The sequence below is a fragment of the Giraffa tippelskirchi genome, chromosome 2 (genome assembly GCF_054371585.1).
Source record: "Giraffa tippelskirchi isolate mGirTip1 chromosome 2, T2T-mGirTip1v1.2.pri, whole genome shotgun sequence".
Classification (NCBI taxonomy): domain Eukaryota; kingdom Metazoa; phylum Chordata; class Mammalia; order Artiodactyla; family Giraffidae; genus Giraffa; species Giraffa tippelskirchi.
In genome coordinates this window covers 140,297,489-140,316,768 of record NC_137276.1, presented here as the reverse complement: position 1 = coordinate 140,316,768, position 19,280 = coordinate 140,297,489, and the positions used below count along the sequence as shown (strand labels likewise).

The 19,280-nt window shown below is 42.2% G+C and overlaps 1 protein-coding gene and 1 long non-coding RNA gene across 25 annotated transcripts in view; one reads left to right on the top strand and one right to left on the bottom strand.

The window, feature by feature from the left end:
- LOC145538610 (uncharacterized) overlaps positions 1–2,931 on the bottom strand; it is a 99,941-nt gene extending 97,010 nt beyond the window's left edge. For all 4 annotated transcript variants that reach the window (XR_014077084.1, XR_014077085.1, XR_014077083.1 and 1 more), the window contains exon 1: positions 2,679–2,931. This is a non-coding gene — a long non-coding RNA (uncharacterized LOC145538610). The remainder of the gene's footprint in view (positions 1–2,678) is intronic.
- Positions 2,932–3,496: 565 nt separating this feature from the next.
- Positions 3,497–19,280, top strand: part of TNIK (TRAF2 and NCK interacting kinase) — a 403,607-nt gene continuing 387,823 nt past the window's right edge. For all 21 annotated transcript variants that reach the window (XM_081570916.1, XM_081570915.1, XM_081570911.1 and 18 more), the window contains exon 1: positions 3,497–3,913. In XM_081570916.1, the coding sequence (XP_081427042.1) occupies positions 3,857–3,913 (57 nt within the window). In that variant the 5' untranslated portion in view covers positions 3,497–3,856. The remainder of the gene's footprint in view (positions 3,914–19,280) is intronic.

Genomic DNA, 19,280 nt, shown 5'->3' with positions numbered 1-19,280 from the left:
GAAATGGCAACCCACTCCAGTATTTTCGTTGGGACATGGACAGAGGAGCCTGGCAGGGTACAGTCCATGGAGTCACAAAGAGTCAGACACGACTGAGTGACTGAGCATGCATGCAGGCTGCTCATCTTAGTGTTTGGAAATCTCACTTGCCTATTTGTGTTACCAATTCTGAGTGTTTGCTTTGCTTACTGTGGTGGGAAGGGGGACAGGGCAGGACATAGTGCAGGGCAGGGAATGTAGGTAGTTTACTTCCAGATTGTGTGTGTGTGGTCTTATTTCTCCTGGAAATTGGTGGGCAGCCCCTTGGGGTGAGAGTGTTTCCTTGGCCCAAGTGCCCATTAGTGACAACACAAGCTTAATTCCAAACAATCCGTGCTTAAGATATTTTAAAAATTGAAATTAGGTACCATTGTTGGAGCCTCCACTGTGCTTTCCCATTCCATTTCTCTTCTTCCCTTCTCACTGCTCCAAAGTTCATACCTCTGTATCCTTCCTGCCCATATTCATGCTTTTTATGGTTATCTACATATTTGCTATGCTGTGCTAAGTCGCTTCAGTCGTGTCCGACTCTTAGCGACCCCATGGACCGTAGTCCACCAGGCTCCTCTGTCCCTGGGATTCTCCAGGCAAGAATACTTGAGTGGGCTGCCATTTCTTGCTCCAGGGGATTTTCCCGACCCAGAGATCTCACCAGGGTCTCTTATGTCTCCCTTATTGGCAGCCGGGTTCTTTACCACTAGAGCCACCTGGGAAGTCCCAAAGTACGAAGTAAATGGGTTTGAATCCATTCTCTTCTCTTTTTTTCCTCCACTTCTTTTTTTTAATATTTACTTATTTGGTGGCGCTGGGCCTTAGTGTTACTGGGGATCTCCATTTCCATATTTTGACAGACACAGACAGCATATCATAATGTTGTACAGGTTTTCAAACCGTACATTAATAATAACAATTCTTTCAACTCTTCAGATTACACCAAGAGGAAAATCTCACTTTGGTCAAGTTTTGAATGTCTTTTCTGACATTTGCTAAATTCTCTTTTAATAAATTAAAGCCTCAGGATAGGTAGGTAGAATTTAATAATACTGTTTTATTTTCCATTGTATTCATTTTAATGATTTCCTTTTGTTAAGCAGGTGCTGCTAGTTTTCCATCCACAGTAGTGACATATATTTCCTTTTAAGTTAAATATAAGAAAAACTGAAAAGTGTTGATTTAATTAAAAATGTTAAATAACTGTCCAGGAGGCATACATATATGACAAAAAAATTAGATGTTTGTACTGAAATTGCTGAAATATGATATACACTTGACATAAAAAAAAATTAAGTCAAGTTCCTTCTTGGGGTATGCAAGGCTCTACCTGATCTGACCTCTACTTTCCTCCTCAGCCCAGTTACCACAATTACTTCACCTTCAGCACAAAATGCCTGGAGTTTCCTCCTTCCCTTAGCAGCTGGAGGGGCCCTGGCTGTTGTAATCTCTTTTATGGTACTTCCTGTGGCCAGCATCCCTGCCTCCACCTGACTTTCCTCAGCCTCTCAGGCTCCTAGGAAGCCCTCCTCCTCTTGGTACACATCACTGAACTGTATATATGGTTTTCTAAACTGATTCTAAAACCAAGGGTAGAATTTAATAACTGTATCATGACACCCTTATGGCCTGAACAGCTGATTAACACTACAAGAAATGAAGGATTTGTGATGTTTCAAATAAAATTGGGGGTATAAAATGAAGGTTCTTCTTGAAAAAAATGTTTTTCTCATTTTTCATGTGCTTGGAGTTTTAAAAATAGTTCAGTTCATACGTCTCAATACCTGATCTTAATGATTTTCTTCTAACACTGAGAAAATACATTAACTTGTCATCTAGATTTAGGGTAAAAATGACGCAGAGAAGGGAAAAAACAAGGATGATGAGAAATGATAGTTTTTTTTTTAAATGTCATTTCGACATTACTTAGTGGATTACTGTAGGTTACTACCTTGAGCTGGACGATTTTACTAGAAAATGAGAGATCAAATCAAATGTAATTATGACGCATTTAAACGGCTGACGTTTTAATGGCAAAAGCTCCTAAACTGTTGTGGCCACTGCGATGTTGGAACAATTTTCAAGTTTCTTGATGCACAATGCATATAAATAAAGACAATATTATTAATAAAAACAGCAGAGTGCATATGGAATGCTGCTCGAAAGTCCTGAGGAACTAACTGCATTAGCTTCCATTCATTCATTCAAAAGCATCATTCTGAAGCTGATATCCACACTGCACAATTAAAAATTCCTCAGGACCCTTGGCCAGGAGAAAATTCTCATCTTAACAGAGATGGAGATAATGCCCTCAAAGCTACAACTGTATTTGGGGGGAAAGCTCAATTTTAGCCTTTCATCCTAGGTATTTCGCGTGGCCAAGGCCGGAGACGCGGCTGGGGGAAGTGACTCGATACACCGGATTATGGAATATCAGGTTTACCACTGTAAACGTTCAGCCTTTAAATTAGAAAGCCGGTGCAGCGAAATCGCTCTCACGCCGTAGGTCTTCTGGGTTACATCTTATCCGCCAGCCAAACTTTCTCTATTAATCTGGGTAGACGAGCAGCAGAAACGCAGCCGGAAAGGAAAATGCAGGGACCGGAGGCGGCGTGAGCTGCCTTAACCCACGCTGCCTTCCGAGTTACCTGAAGCATTCAAACCACTGCACCCGGAGAACAATTCCCGTTTCAATTCGGTCGTTTCCGTGGGGGAATTGCGGCACGGACAGGTCCTGGGTGTGGCGAGGCCAAGCGAGAGCTCAGATCGCCCGACTCTCCCGCTTCTGGCAAACCTTCCCAGCCCCGAGGCGGGAAGTGACCCGTCTCGAAGAGCTGCCATCCGGGATCCCGGGGGCCGCTGGCGCACCCGACCCCGCGGCAGCTGCAGACGCCGAGGCCTGGGGGGGCTGGGGGCCCGCACGGGCGCGCTTCTGCCTCATTCGTTCCGCGGCTGGAGGCGGATCCCCTTCTTTGCACACAAGTCCTTATATGCACCGGTTGCACCAGCCCGCGCTCCTCCAGCCCCACAAATAATTAATGGGGGAGGGAGGGCGTCGCTCTTTTTTTCCTCCCCTCTGGATTTTTCTTTTATTTTTTTCCCACCGCTGGAGCATTTGAACCCTGCCGAGAATCCCTCAAAATGCGACTGAAGGGCCATTTTGCTGCAGCGCACGAATTGGACACACAACAATAAAGCCCCCTTGTCCCTACGCGAAGCACGGCGGGGTTCAGGAAAGGTCTTCAGACGCAGCGCGGTTAGCCCGCAAAAGCCGAGGCTGAAAGGGTGTGCGCCCCTCCCCCATCCACGTTGGTGCAGAGGGACCGGGTCAGGAAGCGCGGCCTCGCCCCAGCCGGAGACCACGCCTCCTCCGCCTTTCCTACCCCCCAACCCCCGCTTTACTCCTCCCAGGAAGCGGTGATAGACAGCTCTGTGTGGTTCTCCACCCCCCACCCCCCAGCTGAGTGGAGGAGTTGATGTGTCTCATTATAACAGCCAATGCAGCCGCCATCCAAGCAAAGAAGCATGTCCCATTTAAATACACCCACGCAGCCCGAGCGCCCTTAGCCGATCAGGGCGCGCAGCCCACAAGCACCGCGGCTCCAGGGCTTGGAGATCCGCTCAGGTTGGGCTCCCGGACCCGGAGGACCGACGCGCGGAGGATCGCGATCTGGCGCTGTGGGAGCCGAGGTGGGCGGAGGAGGCTGGGCCCCGGGCCTTTGGCGCGACAGCCGCATGAGGACGCGAGTGAAATAGACCAAGGTGGAATTTCCAAGGGAATAGCTTCGGGGTGGCTTTGGTCCATCTCTCCCGCGAAGAAGTCGACATGGCGAGTGACTCCCCGGCTCGCAGCCTGGATGAAATAGATCTCTCGGCTTTGAGGGTGAGCGGAACATGTTTTCTGATTTCTTTCCAGTGTTTTTGTGAGTAGGCTCGGTGCGTGGACTGGGGCTGGGGCTGGTGGGCAGAGGCAGGCGAATGCCACGCGAGGGAACCTGGATTCTCGTGTTGATTCAGGGGCTGCCGAGGTGTTCTTGGCTGAGCCCCCACCGCAGAGGTTGTGCGGGACGTGTCCTCCTTTGGTGGGAGCCTGACCTCCCCCCGAAAACCCTTAGAGCTTATGCCAGTTTCATCTTGGACCAGTGTAAGAGCATTAAAATGAAAGGCTCGTGTGTGTGTGTGTGTGTGTGTGTGTGTGCGCATAAGCCCCAGTGCCAAGGCTCTAGACCCCACTGTCCTTTTCCGTAAAAAGAAGAACAACAGCGTGAATAAAGGCACTGGCTCCTCACGTTTGCCGTCAACCTGCAAGAGGACATTGTGAGCCTGGCTGGCTCCGCGAAGCCGAATCTGCCGCTCTACGGGGGCAGCTCTTGCTATGCCAGTCTTGTAGATGGCAACTGCCTCCCCTTCCCCCTTTTCTGCTATTCGCGCCCGGACTCCCTCTCAGCTCTCTCTGAAATGCCGGTCTGCTACTCACCTTTATTTATGGTTTTAACTCAGCCCTGCCTGTGCTTTCTGACTTTGTGGCTGTGACATTTTAGTTTTATGGATGAACTTAAGCAGGTGAAAGGGATGTGTTTGTTCTCTGCTTTTCCCCAGTCAGACCGGAACTCCTGGGAGTGTGTGTGTGTGTGTGTGTGTGTGTGTGTGTGTGTGTGTCTGTGGTCAGTCCTTTGTAAAGCACCTCCCCTCCCCTCCCCCCTCCGCCCCGAGCCCCCCTGGTTTAATTTACCCTCACGTGAATTGCCTCAGACGCCGTTTAATTGTATTGACTAAGACATCACTGATATAGAATCCATTTTGCTGTTGTTTTGAGATCGGAATACCAGGAATCCTAGTGCCGCCTCGACGCCTCCCCACCCCCACCCCCCAATCCCAACACACTCCTTCGGGGAAGGGGGCTGAGCTTTCTTGCCATATTAATTAGATGCTGCCTGCCGGGAAGGTGGTGAGGGATGGGGGTGGCAGCAGCACCGGGGGTCTGAGAAGGATTGTCTACCGATCTTAAAAGGGCTTTTTCCTCTCTTCACCCTCCCCCCCAAAAAAAGCGATTTTATATACTTGAGGCAAGGAGGGTCGGTGAGACAGAACTGATGGTGGCTCTGAACACAGACACAGAAGGGGTGAAGCTTGGAAGTTCACACGCCCTCCTGAGGAGTACATTGTTAGAAGGATGCTAAATCTTGGGATTATGTACTTGAATCTTCACTACTTTCCTTGACATTGCCTCCTTCTCCACGGTTATTTTAAAGAACTACCTTTATGGTCAAAGTGGTACTTTTTCTTTAGTCTCGTTAATTCTCCCTCTCTGCTTACCCCCCTCTTTTTAACTCCCCTCTCCTCTTCTCCTTAATCCTTCCATCTCAGAGGTGAGGTTTCTCGGAGGCAGTCAAGGGGCTGAGAAGAAACAGAGTTGCCATTGGAAATGGCTTTTTTTCTCTTTTTTTTGATAGTTGGGTAGCAAAAGCTCATTCATGCGTTATTACAGTAAGCTGTCTATTTCCCTGGCACTGAAATGCCACAGTTAGAACCCGCGGCCCCCTGGGAAGCTGGGGTGAGGGGGGTTGGGTAGCAGGGTGGGTGCTTTGGCCAAGTGTGTGGCTTCCTACTTTATAGACTGTGTGTGTTCATTTGCCCTACTTTCTGCGCTGGGAGTTGCTGCCAGCGGGTTAATCAGGTGGATGGATGGCCCAGACTTCTGGGTAGAGGAGAGTGGCAAAGCAGTGGAGGGGATGGGGAGGGGGAGTCTGAACAATGGGCAAGACTTGAGATTTCCCTGAGCCGGAATCTCAGCATCGGCTTCTCTAACGGATAGTGCGGTGATGTGATTTTAAGTTGGGCTTCATGTAGAGGTGTTTCTTGTGGGCTTTTTCCTGGGGAAGGTTTTCTCAGATGCCAGGCACAGAGCTCGCAGGCTTAGGAGCAACCACAAGGGCTCACCTTGCTCACGGCCGACATGGAGTGCGATTCACACATGGGAGACCTCTACTCCTTAGATCAATATTAAGAAAAGATATTTTCGCACAATTCACTGAAATTTCTCTTCCTGGCTTGGGCTTCAGTGCTTTGACACTGTATTTCTGCCTGCAGGAGGTGTGGAAAGATAGAGGGCTCCAGCTTCCAGCTCGTTCAGAAGATGGGGAACTGCTGGCTGGAGGATTTAAATGTAGATGTGGGGACAATTGCATTCTGGAGGCTGGAGTTTGTGATCGGTCTGGTGGTAGGTGAGCTGGGCAGGTCCAGAGTTGAGTCCAGAGGCTACAGAGATAATCTCTTCAAATCAGAGGCCAGATCATCTTTTTCTGTCTTCCTAGATAAGGAAAGATGGGCTCGTGTATAGATGAGAGGTCTCATTTGTTCCTAAATCCTCAGGAAAGCCTGCCTGCTGAGAACTTCCTGGGGAATGCCTGACCCCTGAAATGCAGCCAAGGTCAGTGGCATCTAGGAGAATTTGCTGCAGCCTCGCCAGTCCCTTGCTGTTTTGGTGGCTCTTTAATGTACACAATCAATGCCCTTTTTGTAAACTCTGCGCTCAATGCATTAAAAGCAGATCCTGTTTGGAGAAGCCTTTATTCTTTCTCACTTTAGGGGCTTATTGTTCTCAGTCAGTGATCCCGGATTGGACCCAGTCTAAATTTTCCCCAAATAGCAACAACGCATAATTTAGACCAGAGCACCCAGAGACAGCCCTGATGACTTAAATTATGCAAGATTTGGATGGTTTAAGAAGTCAGAAACGAGAGGATGGTTAGGAAAGAGGTGATCTGAATCCAGTTTTATTAGTCCTGATTTTTAGAGCTCTAAAGATAACCTAAGTCTTAAGGGAAGGGAATGGCTTCACAGATTTAGAGCTGGAAGAGAATTGTAGAACACCTAACCACCTAACCACGCCTTTCATTTAATGGTCAGGAAGCTGAAGCCTTGAGAGGTGAAGTCCATTGCCCAAGGTCATACAGCCCCCTTCCTGTTTGGAGATGGAGTGAGTGGGGGTGGAGAGAAGGGTGGTTTGGGGAGGATCTAAGTTCCCTGACTTCTCATTCAATGCTCTTTTCTGTAAGTCACACTGTCTGTGGCTAGCTACATTTTCTGCTGAGAGGCAGAGAGAAATTATTTCACCAGGGTTGTGGGATTTTATTTATCAAAAATAGAGAAACTGCTTCATGCAGATAAGTTCATAAAACATTAAACCATGAAGCCTTAAGGTATCTTTGGAATTCATCTTGCCCAACCTCCCTTCAGTTTCTCCTCGACAGGCAAATGACTGAATCATCTAGGACAGATGGATGTCTCCGTAACCCTTTTCCATCTAAACATATCTTTTGGGGTCAGTCTAGATAAACACATTATTCAGATGTCTCTGCATGCAAGGTTTATAGAGTTCTATGTATGTTTTGTATAATGTATGTGGATACTTATATCCTGTATAGTATTACAGATATAAATGATTCATGTGGGTGTATGAAATGTGTGTGTACATACATAGGCAACAGAAAACAATCATTCAAATGCAAGGCTTGAGTCATTCTTCCTTCAAGATATGACAGTATTAAAAGAAATGAAATGTGCCACCAGTATGCTTTATTACATAGGAGGTAAAGTCAGCCCAGAAAGCTTTTTGGAGATTAGCATATATCTGAATCTGAGCACGTTGGCCGTCCTTAGCTTGGCCCACAGAGTAGGGCAGTCAAGGCCAAGATTGGTCTCTGCTGACTTCATACTCTTAAGTTTCTGCCAGGACTCGCACTCTCTTTTCTCTTTGAACAGAATTGGATGACCTCTGCTTGTCTTTCTCCCTTTACCCCTCATTCCCTTCTGGGCCTAGCTATTTCTTTCTCCATTGAAACCGAGATTTAAGAATTGACCTCATCTGGAAGACTTACATGCATTCTTCCTGCTACACTTTTTGCACTTGTGTTATAAACCATATAGGGTTTCTTTCTACCTGCTCACTAAACTGTACACTCCGTGGGGACAGAGGTGAGGTTTTGTTCGTTTTTGAGTCCATAGTCCAGTTAGTTGAATAAATGCATGAATGAGTGAGTGAGTGAAGTGAATGAGCACTGGGTTCTATGCCCATGTCTTATTGAATTCTGTGACGTTAGATGAATCCTTTATCCATAATTAACTAAAAATGAGAATGATCACAACTGCTTGCCTTCCTCATACACCGGTTCCATCGATAAAGTATTTATGGCAGTGCTTTGAAAACTGGAAAGCGTTACACAAATATGCTATTCATGATTAAATAGAAATTCGTGGGAAACTTGATTCCGCCAGCATTTGATCCCAATGATTGTATGTAATAGAAAGGGATGCTGAGAAAAAGATGTTGGAATTTTGAGAGTTCTTTTTCCTTTTAATGTACTAGTATGGCCTTTTATTGACCTCTCGTGGCCTATATCCGATCCCCTGATGGCCTGTGTTGATCTTTACTCCAGGTGAGTTCAGCCCAGAAGCTTTTGGAGATTGGTATATTTCTAAAATAGTAGCAAGTATCGGCATGTTTCATTAAAAACTTTTCTTTTTAAAAAATTTTTTTCTCCTCTTTATGGATTAAACATTATTCAAATAAAAACATATTTATTGTGCTTGTGCTTTTTCAAAGTTTGTGTAGGGTGGGGTAGGGGAGGGAGGCTGTGCCTGAAATGATGCATCACTAGTCCAGTAGCTAAAACCTTTTGGTCAGAGAAATCTTGACCATTGGTAATTCATTATCTCAGAATATTTATTTACATTTGGTCTTAAATGAGAATTTAGTAAAGTTGCATGAATTGGTAAGGTAACTGTATCTTAAAATGATAGTAGCAAAACAGTTTTTTAATTAGATACATGTATTGTTTTTAGAGGTATTAAACAGGTGTTTTCTTTGCCATGACATTGCCTCATAATAAAGTAGGGTGTATTGGTAGTTATCAGAACGTCAGAGAAATATGTATAACCGTTTTCAGTCTCCATTATTAGCTGGAGTAATCTTTGTACAAAAGCTAATGTAAGTCATGGCTTGGTGTTTGCCTAATTAGCGGGTTAGGAGGTTATGAAACATTTTGTTGTTGAAAGAATACCCAACACTCTTCCTTCATGGGTAGATCATATTTTCCCCCTTATCTGTAGTGCTCTTTGATAGCTCATAATTTTGAGTCTTGCCTGTTGGCCCTTTCTTCTTTCTGGCCTGCAATTAATTTTCTGTGCTCTTCTTTTTCTACACCATTCCTTCTTTCAGGGATAATGTTTCTAAGAATCACCCAGTTTTGAGCTGCTGTGATCAAATCATGGCATCTATGTCCAGCTGGACAGAATCATGCTGAGTCTCTGTGTCTCATAGATTATGGGATGTCCTGTGTCTGAATGATGCTTTCACATCAAATCTGTTTTTCCATTTCTGTGGGGAAAGGAGCTCTGTGCGAACAGGGCCTGAACCAAGTGTGCTGAGAATTCCAAGAAAATCTGGGTGATATTTTTGAATGAGATGTTATTCTGCACATATAAATATAAGGTTCCTAGTGGAGAGAGAGGGAGGACTTAAATAGAAAATGTTGGATGAATTCTGCTTATAATTTCTTCCCTTCTGGTTGGAAGCTTATTTCCCTATAGAGAAAGATGATTCTCTAACCACTCTTTTTTTTTTGCCTACCCAGGCTGTCTCCACTTGTCTCAACGGGGTGCCTGGAAATTCTCAAAGCATGTTTTATTTTACCCCAACCTTAAAAATCTTTCCTTAATATCTATTGCATGGGTCCCCTTGTCTCCAGTTCTCCTGCTGCAGTTACTCTCTCCTGAGCAGCACTCTTTTGTCTCTACCACCAGCCCTCTCCTGGCTAGTCTCCTTTGTACACTGTAGCCATGTTAGTCTGCCTAAAAGCACAGTTTCAGTCTGAGTATGTTTTATTCACGGCCTTCCCTGACTCCTCACAGTCTACAGACCAAAGACTAAACTCTTTACATCAAGACCAGATAAAATTCAACCGGGCACTTCACCATGCCCTTCAGTTTAACAGCCATTCCTTTTCACCTGCTACAGGGCATAGCTTCCTTCTCCCCATGGATGCTCTTTAGGGGGTTGTTGTTTGTTGTTTTGTCACTGAGTCATGTCTGACTCTTTGCAACCCTATGGGGTGCAGCACACTAGGCTTCCTTGTCCTTCACTATCTCCAGGAGCATGCTCAAGCTCATATCCCTTGAGTCGATGATGCTATCCAACCATCTCATCCTCTGTTGCCCCCTTTTTTCCTGCCCTCGATTCTTCCCAGCATTGGAGTCTTTTCCAGTGAGTTGGCTCTTTGCATCAGGTGACCAAAGTATGAAACTTCAGCTTCAGCTTCAGTTCTTTCAGTGAATATTCAGGGTTGATTTCCTTTAGGATTGACTGGTCTGATCTTGCTGTCCAGGGAACTCTCAAGAGTCTTCTCCAGCATTACAATTCAAAAGCATCAATTCTTTGGCACTCAGCCATCTTTGTGGTCCAACTCTCACATCTGTACATAACTACTGGAAAAACCATAACTCTGACTCTACAGACCTTTGTCAGCAAAGTGACGTCTCTGCTTATTAATACTTTGTCTAGGTCATAGCTTTCCTTCCAAGAAGCAAGCATCTTTTAATTTCATGGCTTCAGTCACTGTCTGCAGGGATTTTCAGTTCAGTTGCTCAGTCGTGTCCGACTCTTTGCGACCCCATGGACTCTAGCACGCCAGGCTTCCCTGTCCATCATCAACTCCTGGAGCTTGCTCAAACTCATGTCCGTCAAGTCAGTGATGTCATCCAACCATCTCATCCTCTGTCGTCACCTTCTGCTTTCAGTCTTTCCCAGCATCAGGGTCTTTTCCAATGAGTCAGTTCTTCTCATCAGGTGGCCAAAGTATTAGAGCTTCAGCTTCAGCGTCAGTCCTTCCAATGAATATTCAGGACTGATTTCCTTTAGGATGGATTGGTTTGATCTCCTTGCTGTCCAAGGGACTCTCAAGAGTCTTCTCCAACATCACAGTTCAAAAGCATCAATTCTTTAGCGCTCAGCATTCTTTATAGTCCAACTCTCACAACCATACATGACTACTGGAAAAATCATATCTTTGACTAGATGGACCTTTGTTGGCAAAGTAATGTCTCTGCTTTTTAATATGCTGTCTAGGTTAGTCATAGCTTTTCATCCAAAGAGCAAGCATCTTTTAATTTCATGGCTGCGGTCACCATCTGCAGTGATTTTGGAGCCCAAGAAAATAAAGTCTGTCACTGTCCCCGCTTTTCACCCATCTATTTGCCATGAAGTGATGGGACCAGCTGCCATGATCTTAGTTTTCTGAATGCTGAATTTTAAGTCAGCTTTTTCATTCTCCTCTTTCAGCCTCATCAAGAGGCTCTCTAGTTCCTCTTTACTTTCTGCCATTAGGGTGGTGTCATCTGCATATCTGAGGTTATTGCTATTTCTCTAAGCAATTGCCTACTTTATTCTCTTTTTCTGTACCTGCTACCCCAACATCCAACATTCCAATGCCGCCTTTTCCACAAATATTTCCCTGATTCTTTCAGATAGAAATTATCCCTCTGACTTGTAAATCCTCTTTGAACTGACCTTATACCTGTTTTGTTTTTTTTTTTAGATCACTGCTTTCTATCTTAGATTTTATTTTTTATTAGACAGCAAGCTTCATGAAGGCAGTGTGTACTTTTGATTTTCTTAGGAACTCCGCTTGGATGACCTCTGGGCCTCCAACGTCTGGATAATGTAGGCTGTTAATGGAGCAAAGACTGCTAAATTGTTAAAAGTTTGTTTAATTAGAAAAGTGTTTCTTAAAAAGGGGGGCTTCCTTGGAGATCCAGTGGTTAAGACTCCATGCTGCCACTCAGGGGGCTGGGGTTCGATCCCTGGTCTGGGAACTAAGATCCCACATGCCGTGCGGTTTGGCCAAAAGATTTAAATAAATATTAAAAGAAAAGCTTTTCATTGTTCTCATTTTAAAAGCATGTGATCCTTGCAGAAAACTTGGAAAATGGAAAAAAAGCAAAAATCATTCATAACTCCCAATGATAGCCACATGTATGTTTTAGTACATAGCTTAGTTTTTCCCTGTGCGTGCTCAGTTATGTTTGACTCTTTACAGCTCCATGGACCATAGCCCACAGGGCTCTGTCCATGGGATTTTCCAGGCAAGAATACTAGAGTGGGTTGCCATTTCCTCCTCCAGGGAATCTTCCCAACCCAGGGATCAAACCTCTGTCTCCTGCATTGGCAGGCAGATTCTTTACCACTTAGCGCCACCCAGAAAGCCCCAGTTTTTCCCTATGCATAGCTAAATAGGTAGTTTTTAAAAATTAAGATAATATTGTATATATTACCTGCAACTTTTAAAAAATAATCAGCCTTTTTCACACTATTAATGTTTTTCTATAGCATAATTTAATAAATTATGTTGAATTTAAAACTTATGTAAAAACTTATGTATGGAATGCTCATACATTGCTTGTGGGAATGTAAAATGGTGCAACTCCTTTGGAAAACAGATTGGCAGTTCCTCAAAATGTTAAATAGACTGTTAGCATGTGGCCCTGCAATTCTACTCCTAGGTATATACCAAAGAGAACTAAAAACATATATCCACACAAAAACTTGTTTTTAGTAGCATTATTCATAATAGTCAAAGAATTGAAACAACCTAAACATCCATTAATTGATGAATAAATAAATGAAATGCATTATATCCATAAGATGGCATTATTTGGTAATGAAAGGAAGTGTTGGTTCAGGCTGTAACATGGATGAACTTTACACTAAGCGAAAGAAACCAGACACAAAAGTCTACATGTTATATGATTCCATTTATATGAGATGTCCAGTACAGACAAATCCATAGATACAGAAAGTAGATCAGTGGTTGCTGAAGCTGGAGGAGAGGGAGAGTGGGAAGTAACTGCTAATGTCCTAATATTAAATATTAGATAGTGGTGATGGTTGCTCAACTCTACACATATGCTAAAAACCACTTGTATACTTCAAAAGGGTTAATTTATGGAGTGTGAATTAAGTCTTAAGTAAGATTGTTATTTAAAAATTAGGCAGATAGCACAATGAGCCCCCACTTATGGTCATCCACATATATCCAATCTTATTTAATCTTCATCTTATCCACTTCCTCCCCCATCTTATTTTGAAGCATCATACCCTTTCATTCGTAAATATTTCAGTATGCATTTCCAAAAGATAAATACTCTTAAAATGCATAACCTCAATACTGTTATCATGCCTAAAAAATTAGAATGTAATTTTTAATTTTTTCAAATATTCAGTGAGTGTTCAAACTTCTAATCATATATTTTAAGGACTACTTAGCATTTTACTGTGAGGATACATCATAAAATATTTAATCAATTCCTATTGATGAAACTTTCGGTTATTTTAAACTTTTCAGCTTTTGTAAGTAGTACTTTGATAATCAAACCTCCAAATATATGTCCTTGTACACATTATTTTAATACATTATGCATTATAGTTATTTATCCTTATATTAATATGTAAGTATTTCTAGACATCTCTGTTTCCTTAGAATAACTTCTTAGAAGTGCAATTTACAGTGAAAATTATAAATGATCTTTAAGGCTCCTGATGTTGTCAAATTATCCCCCGATTTCCTGTGAGGTAAGTGTACAAATGAACAGATGAGGCTTGGAAAAAATCAATTAATTTTTCAAAGGTCGTAAAGTCTCTAAATGACCAAGCTTACGACTGATCTGCCCCAAAGCCAGATCCCATATTAACTCACGTGGCCAGCATTTGACTGGTGGACCTTGTCAAGACATTAGACTTATCTGATGTATTATCTCCCTGGGTTCACAGATTATCCAGAAGCCTTTCGTTTTTGGCTCACAATCTCTTTGATGAGCATAGTTGTGTTTGTAGTGCTATTTCCAAAATATTTCTTCCTTGTGATTTTCTTTTTTTTAAAGTAACCAAAGTTAGCTTAGAATAAATGTTCCTTTTCTTGTCTAAAAAGCAAAAAGCATAAAGTACAAGCCACTTGGAGGTTAGCAGTGATTTTCTTTTACATTGTGTGTAAGATATGTTTACATTTAATTTGCCATTTTCTTTGGAGAAGTATCCGCCACTTGTCTGGAAGGCATATGGAATCAGACTCAAAGGTTTCCGTTTTTGAAAGCAGTGAAGACCATGGAGTTTGCAATTATTACAGAAGATGGCAAGATGGGAAGACATGTTAGAACAGGAGCCATTCTCAAGCTTTTATCTGCCAGATAATTATTAAAATAAAAATCTGGACTTAAACATTTTTTTTCCATGGATAAAGATATTTTAAGAGTACAGTGGAGAAAATGGAAGATGGAGCTGACAGCCAAAAGTGTAGAGTCCTGTGTTTCACCCACCGTGTACTCTCCACCTGGTTTATAAGAAACTATTAAAACCAACATAACCTTGTGATTCTCAGTCTTATGGAGGCCAACTGTCTCTCTTTACTAGATTTTATAACCTAACCCTCCATTTAAAATGCCTGTAAATTATTTATACCTAAGGTAGAAATCTGAGCTTCACATGCACATCATCATTTCTACTTCTAGGTTTTTTTTTTTTTTTTTTTTTTTAGCAGCCTGTAATCAAATTATAGCAGTGTGGTGGGTGGAATAGGTTGTAAGCAGTAATTGCTAACTGTATTTAAATAATAATATTTAGCATTTATAGAGCACTTTATATCTTCAAAGTACTTGCAAACATTATCTAATTAAATACCCTCTCTGATTATAATCTGGATATAAATGTACTTAAATCCAGAACAGTGTCATGAGAAAAGTATGCATTTAAAGTTAATGCTTGCTAGGCTTTAAAAACCTATACAATAATTGGTGAGTTAGGTTGGGGTTCCTTTGGATTGTTTTTGTGCATCTGTTTGTTCAGCCTCATAGCAAAATCAGATTATATCTGTACTTTGTCAAAGCTTCTGCTTGATATCTGACCATTAAGGACTGGGTTGATCATCGCTCTGGTCCTTACAGACCCTAAAATATTCGTGATATAAATAAGCTTTAAAATGAGCTCCTTCACTACATTTCATGCCCTGGTCTCAGATGAAATTCTCATTAGTAAGTGCAGTGAAGTGGGGTAGTGTGAGAGAGAATGGCTATGCATTGTGGTTTAGTAATTTCCATCTGAGAAAAAAATACATTAAACTGCACGGTAGGATACATCATAAGGAAACGCACTGGAGAAATGAAACATCTTGAATCTCACCGCAGTAATGACTTCTTGCTGTTTTGGGCATGTCTGTGTATTGTCCCCTTGCATGTATGTCCTGTGTTGGCAATTTTGAGTGTTTGGAGCAAGGACCAGTGTGGCTTATCCAGTAGATGCTAGAGGATTCTGCAGCTGGTAGATTCTCAGTAAATGCTGCCCTGTGCAATGTGATTTTTCTAAGAGCTGGTTGATAGGTTAATTGCCTAAACAGTGGTTCTCAGAGTGAGATCCTCATTTCAACAGCTTCAGGATCATCTCAGGTTCTGCCTCTCTGACCTACTCTGGGGGTATGAATTGGAAACTCGGGGGTGGGGGGTGGGTAAGAAGCCCTTCAGGTAATTCTGATGCAGAGTTACCACTGGCATAAATGTTTTGAAGACAGTTTTCCTCTTTTTTGATGTTGGCTCATTCACTCATTTAATATTGATATTTATTGAGCATCCACTGTTTACTGTGTGGAGGATATGGTGATGAAGATGCATGAGAATGCCGTCCTCATTAATCTTATACCCTAATGAATGGGAGAAGTATACGTTAAATCATAAAAATGACTTATTAAAAGCAAGTCGCCTTGGAAGAACATAGAATATATCCACAGAAATTTGAGTTTGCCTGAAAATGTTGCAGAGTAGAAAACAGTGATTGACATAAGGTAACTGCAACTCTTTTTTAAGGCTTATAACTTTGAATTGTGGAAAGCACATACTTCTACTAATATGAACTTTAAAACAACACTAATTGAATAAAAAAACCCTTCACACTAATACTGTATTATATTTGTATGAAGTGTTTGTTAAAAAGGGGGTACTTAAAATGGTATCAAGTATCAACTGATGCCATTTCAATTGATAATCTTGGAGTGTTTTTTGAATTGTCATTTGTTGTTGTTGTTAGCAAGTATGTTCACGGGGCAGAAAAAATCCCTTCTACCACCCACGATCAAGAAGATGCAACCTTTTGGTGTTCATTCCCTGTTTTTCCCTATAGATCTGTAGGGATTCAGTTTATAGCCCCAGAAGGTGCTGACTTTTGCCTAGAAGCTGAAAAAAATAGAATTGTATTCACAGTCTCTTTCAGCCCTTCTTTTGTTTGCAGTCTGAAATCTTTGGGTTGTTTATATTTTGAAACTTGGAAAGTGGAATGGATGTTTGGAATCTAGACAGGTTAGAGAGTTTCCTTATCGAGAAATCCCATAGACATTCCTTGTAACATCTCTTACCTAGCCACAGAGATGCCCTATGGTGTTATTTAATCTACAGTTCTTAGATAACACAGTTGATATTACATGTCTTTATTTGGGGGAAGGTTGATGACGGTTATGATAGTTAAGGCAGCTTTGTACACAACTTGATAGTGAGCATGTATCAAAATTTTATTTCATACTCACTGCTGGGGAAGATGCTTTTGAAAAATTGATTTCAAAGACCCCTCTTGGAAGATTTATTTTAAAGGAAAAAGAGATGATTAGATAATAATCAGTAGACTGGATATTAAAAATATCTGGATGAAGGTGACTGAGTTTTTTGCAATATTGACAGTTAAGAGAGCATACTCAACTGTCTCAGAAGGGGTTTTAATATTATTAAAATATCGGGGAATTGTGTAGCAATTAAATCAGAAATGTTAATGTTAATTGCTCTTTGGATGGGGGAGTGAATTAATTGCATTGTTCAAGAGGTTCTGTTTAGGATCAAGTTTGGGACAGTGCTGTTTCTAGTACTGGTGGTATCTCAGGCTCTGAAGTAACTATGAATTTGAAATGGCTTCTTTGCAGCCATTTGCATGATTGAAAGGGCCTTTTGAGTTTGGGAGGACTGTGGTTTTCTATTGGAACTCCTAAGACTCTTTGAGGCCAGAGACTGGGTAGTCTTAAGTTTCCTAAGGTCAAAGTCAAGTGTTTGCTGTTCCGAAAAGGCCACTCCCTCTTCTGTCTTCTTTCAACTGGTAGCTCTAGCACCAGTGAGAGAGAATACAATTTTCTTTCCACACGAACAAATAAATAAAAGCACTGCTGAGCTCTCCTGCAGTTTTATATCCAGATGCTGTTCTGGGAAGAGACACTGCACACACTCTTTGGTTTGAACAATATGTATGTATGTTCTCTCTGTGAGTATTTTAAAGATGTAACTCGTGCTGGTATTGTAGTCATCATTTCTTGAATATAAACAGCTTTTATTTTTGGAGAAGAACAGATGTAAAAGTGTGAAATACAGAAGTCTACACATTTTGGCAGGGGTAAAGGGAGGAGGGATAGGGTTGCTTTAAAATCATGGTAACCCAGTCTTAGTTACTCCTTTGTTTTCCTTAAGTGACTGAAAAGTAGCAGGGGAAATCTGGAACCTGACCAGCTGGGTACCTAAACCTCCACTTAGCTGATTGCACCAGAAAGAGTGCTAGTCGGTAATTAGCATGGGTCCTACTAAGTTTTCATCTCTAGGAACAAAAAGGGTAAAGAACCCATCTCCCAGTGCGGGAAACATAGAGGCGTGGGTTTGATCCCTGAGTTGGAAAGATCCCCTGGAGGAGGGCATGGCAATCCACTCCCGTATTCTTGCCTGGAGAATCCCATGGACGGAGTAGCCTGGCGGGCTACAGTCCATAGGGTCGCAAAGAGTCATAACTGAAGTGAATTAGCACGCACGCCAAAGGAGGAAAACTGTAGATACAGAGAGGTGATTGTAGACATTCAGTGAAATTTATATGACACTTAAAGTAAAATACTAGAGAGACACAGATCCACGCCCCAGACAGGGGAGTTATCTTCTAGATTGGAAATGTGTTTGTGGAAAGGGTCTGGGAGCTTGTGTCCCTCTGTGGTCTCTGAACCAGAGCTCTTGCCAGTCCTCTGGGGCCCACCCCCTCTTTGAATTTGTGAGTCTGTTTGTAAAAGGTACCTGGTGTTTTCAAAGCAGCAGGCCCTTTCCTGTGACTATTCTGTGTCCCCTTGAGGCCAGGTCTGTTTCTTTTCTTTTCTGGAAGCAGGGTCTCCTCTTTGTAGCTCATCACCTGATATAGTACATTGCATCGGATTTAAAGACATAGTTCCCTGATCTTCTTTTGTGTTCCTGGCTGTGGTTGCTGCCTTCTGCAAGTTTCTGCTGGTTTGTTGGGTTCACAGTTAAGATTTTGTCCTCCCAGAATACATTCCTATTTGTCATGGTTCTTTGATAATTCTCCTTTGACAAATATTTTGGTCAAATGTTCTGTGATTAGGTCTATATGGGTTTTTTGGTATTGAGTTTTGATACTAAATGATTTCAGGCATGTTTCAGGTGAACATCTTTGATCATTTCTTTTCTAAATTCTCATGAATTTTGGAATGCAAATGAATTAAAAGCCTCAGGAACTCCCCAGTTCACAGAAATGCTAGTTCCAACTTTATTCAGGCCATGTTTCATGCCGTAATAAATGTGAGTCTGGATTTTAGACTATACTTAAGAATGTAGAAAAACTGGAACGCTTGTACGTTGCTGGTGGGAATCTAAAATGTTAAGCCATGTGGAAAACAGTTTGGCTGTTTGTAAAAAAGTTAAACATAAATTTATTACATGACCTAGCAATTCCACTTCTGAATAGCCACCCAAGAGAAAGGAAAACATCTGTCCAGGCAAAAACTTGTACATAGCAGCATTATTCATAATAGCCCAAAGTAGAAATCACCCAAATGTCTAGCAACTGATGAATAGGTAGACAGAACATGGTGGAAGATGATGGAATACTTTGGAGCAGTAAGAAGGAATGAAATACTGCTTCATGCCACAACGTGGATGTGAAAGAAGCCAAACACAAAGGACCACATACTGTATAATTCCATTTATATGAAATGCCCAGAAAAGGTGAATCTGGAGAGACAGAAAGTAGATTACTGGTTGGTTAGGGCTGGAGAAGAAAGCAGAGAGTAACTGCAAATGGGCGTGCGGCATCTTTTTGAAGATACACATTCTAAAATTGGATGGTGGTAACATGAGTGAATTATACCTCAGTAAAGCTGTTAAAATGTAATATGCCCAAGACATTACTT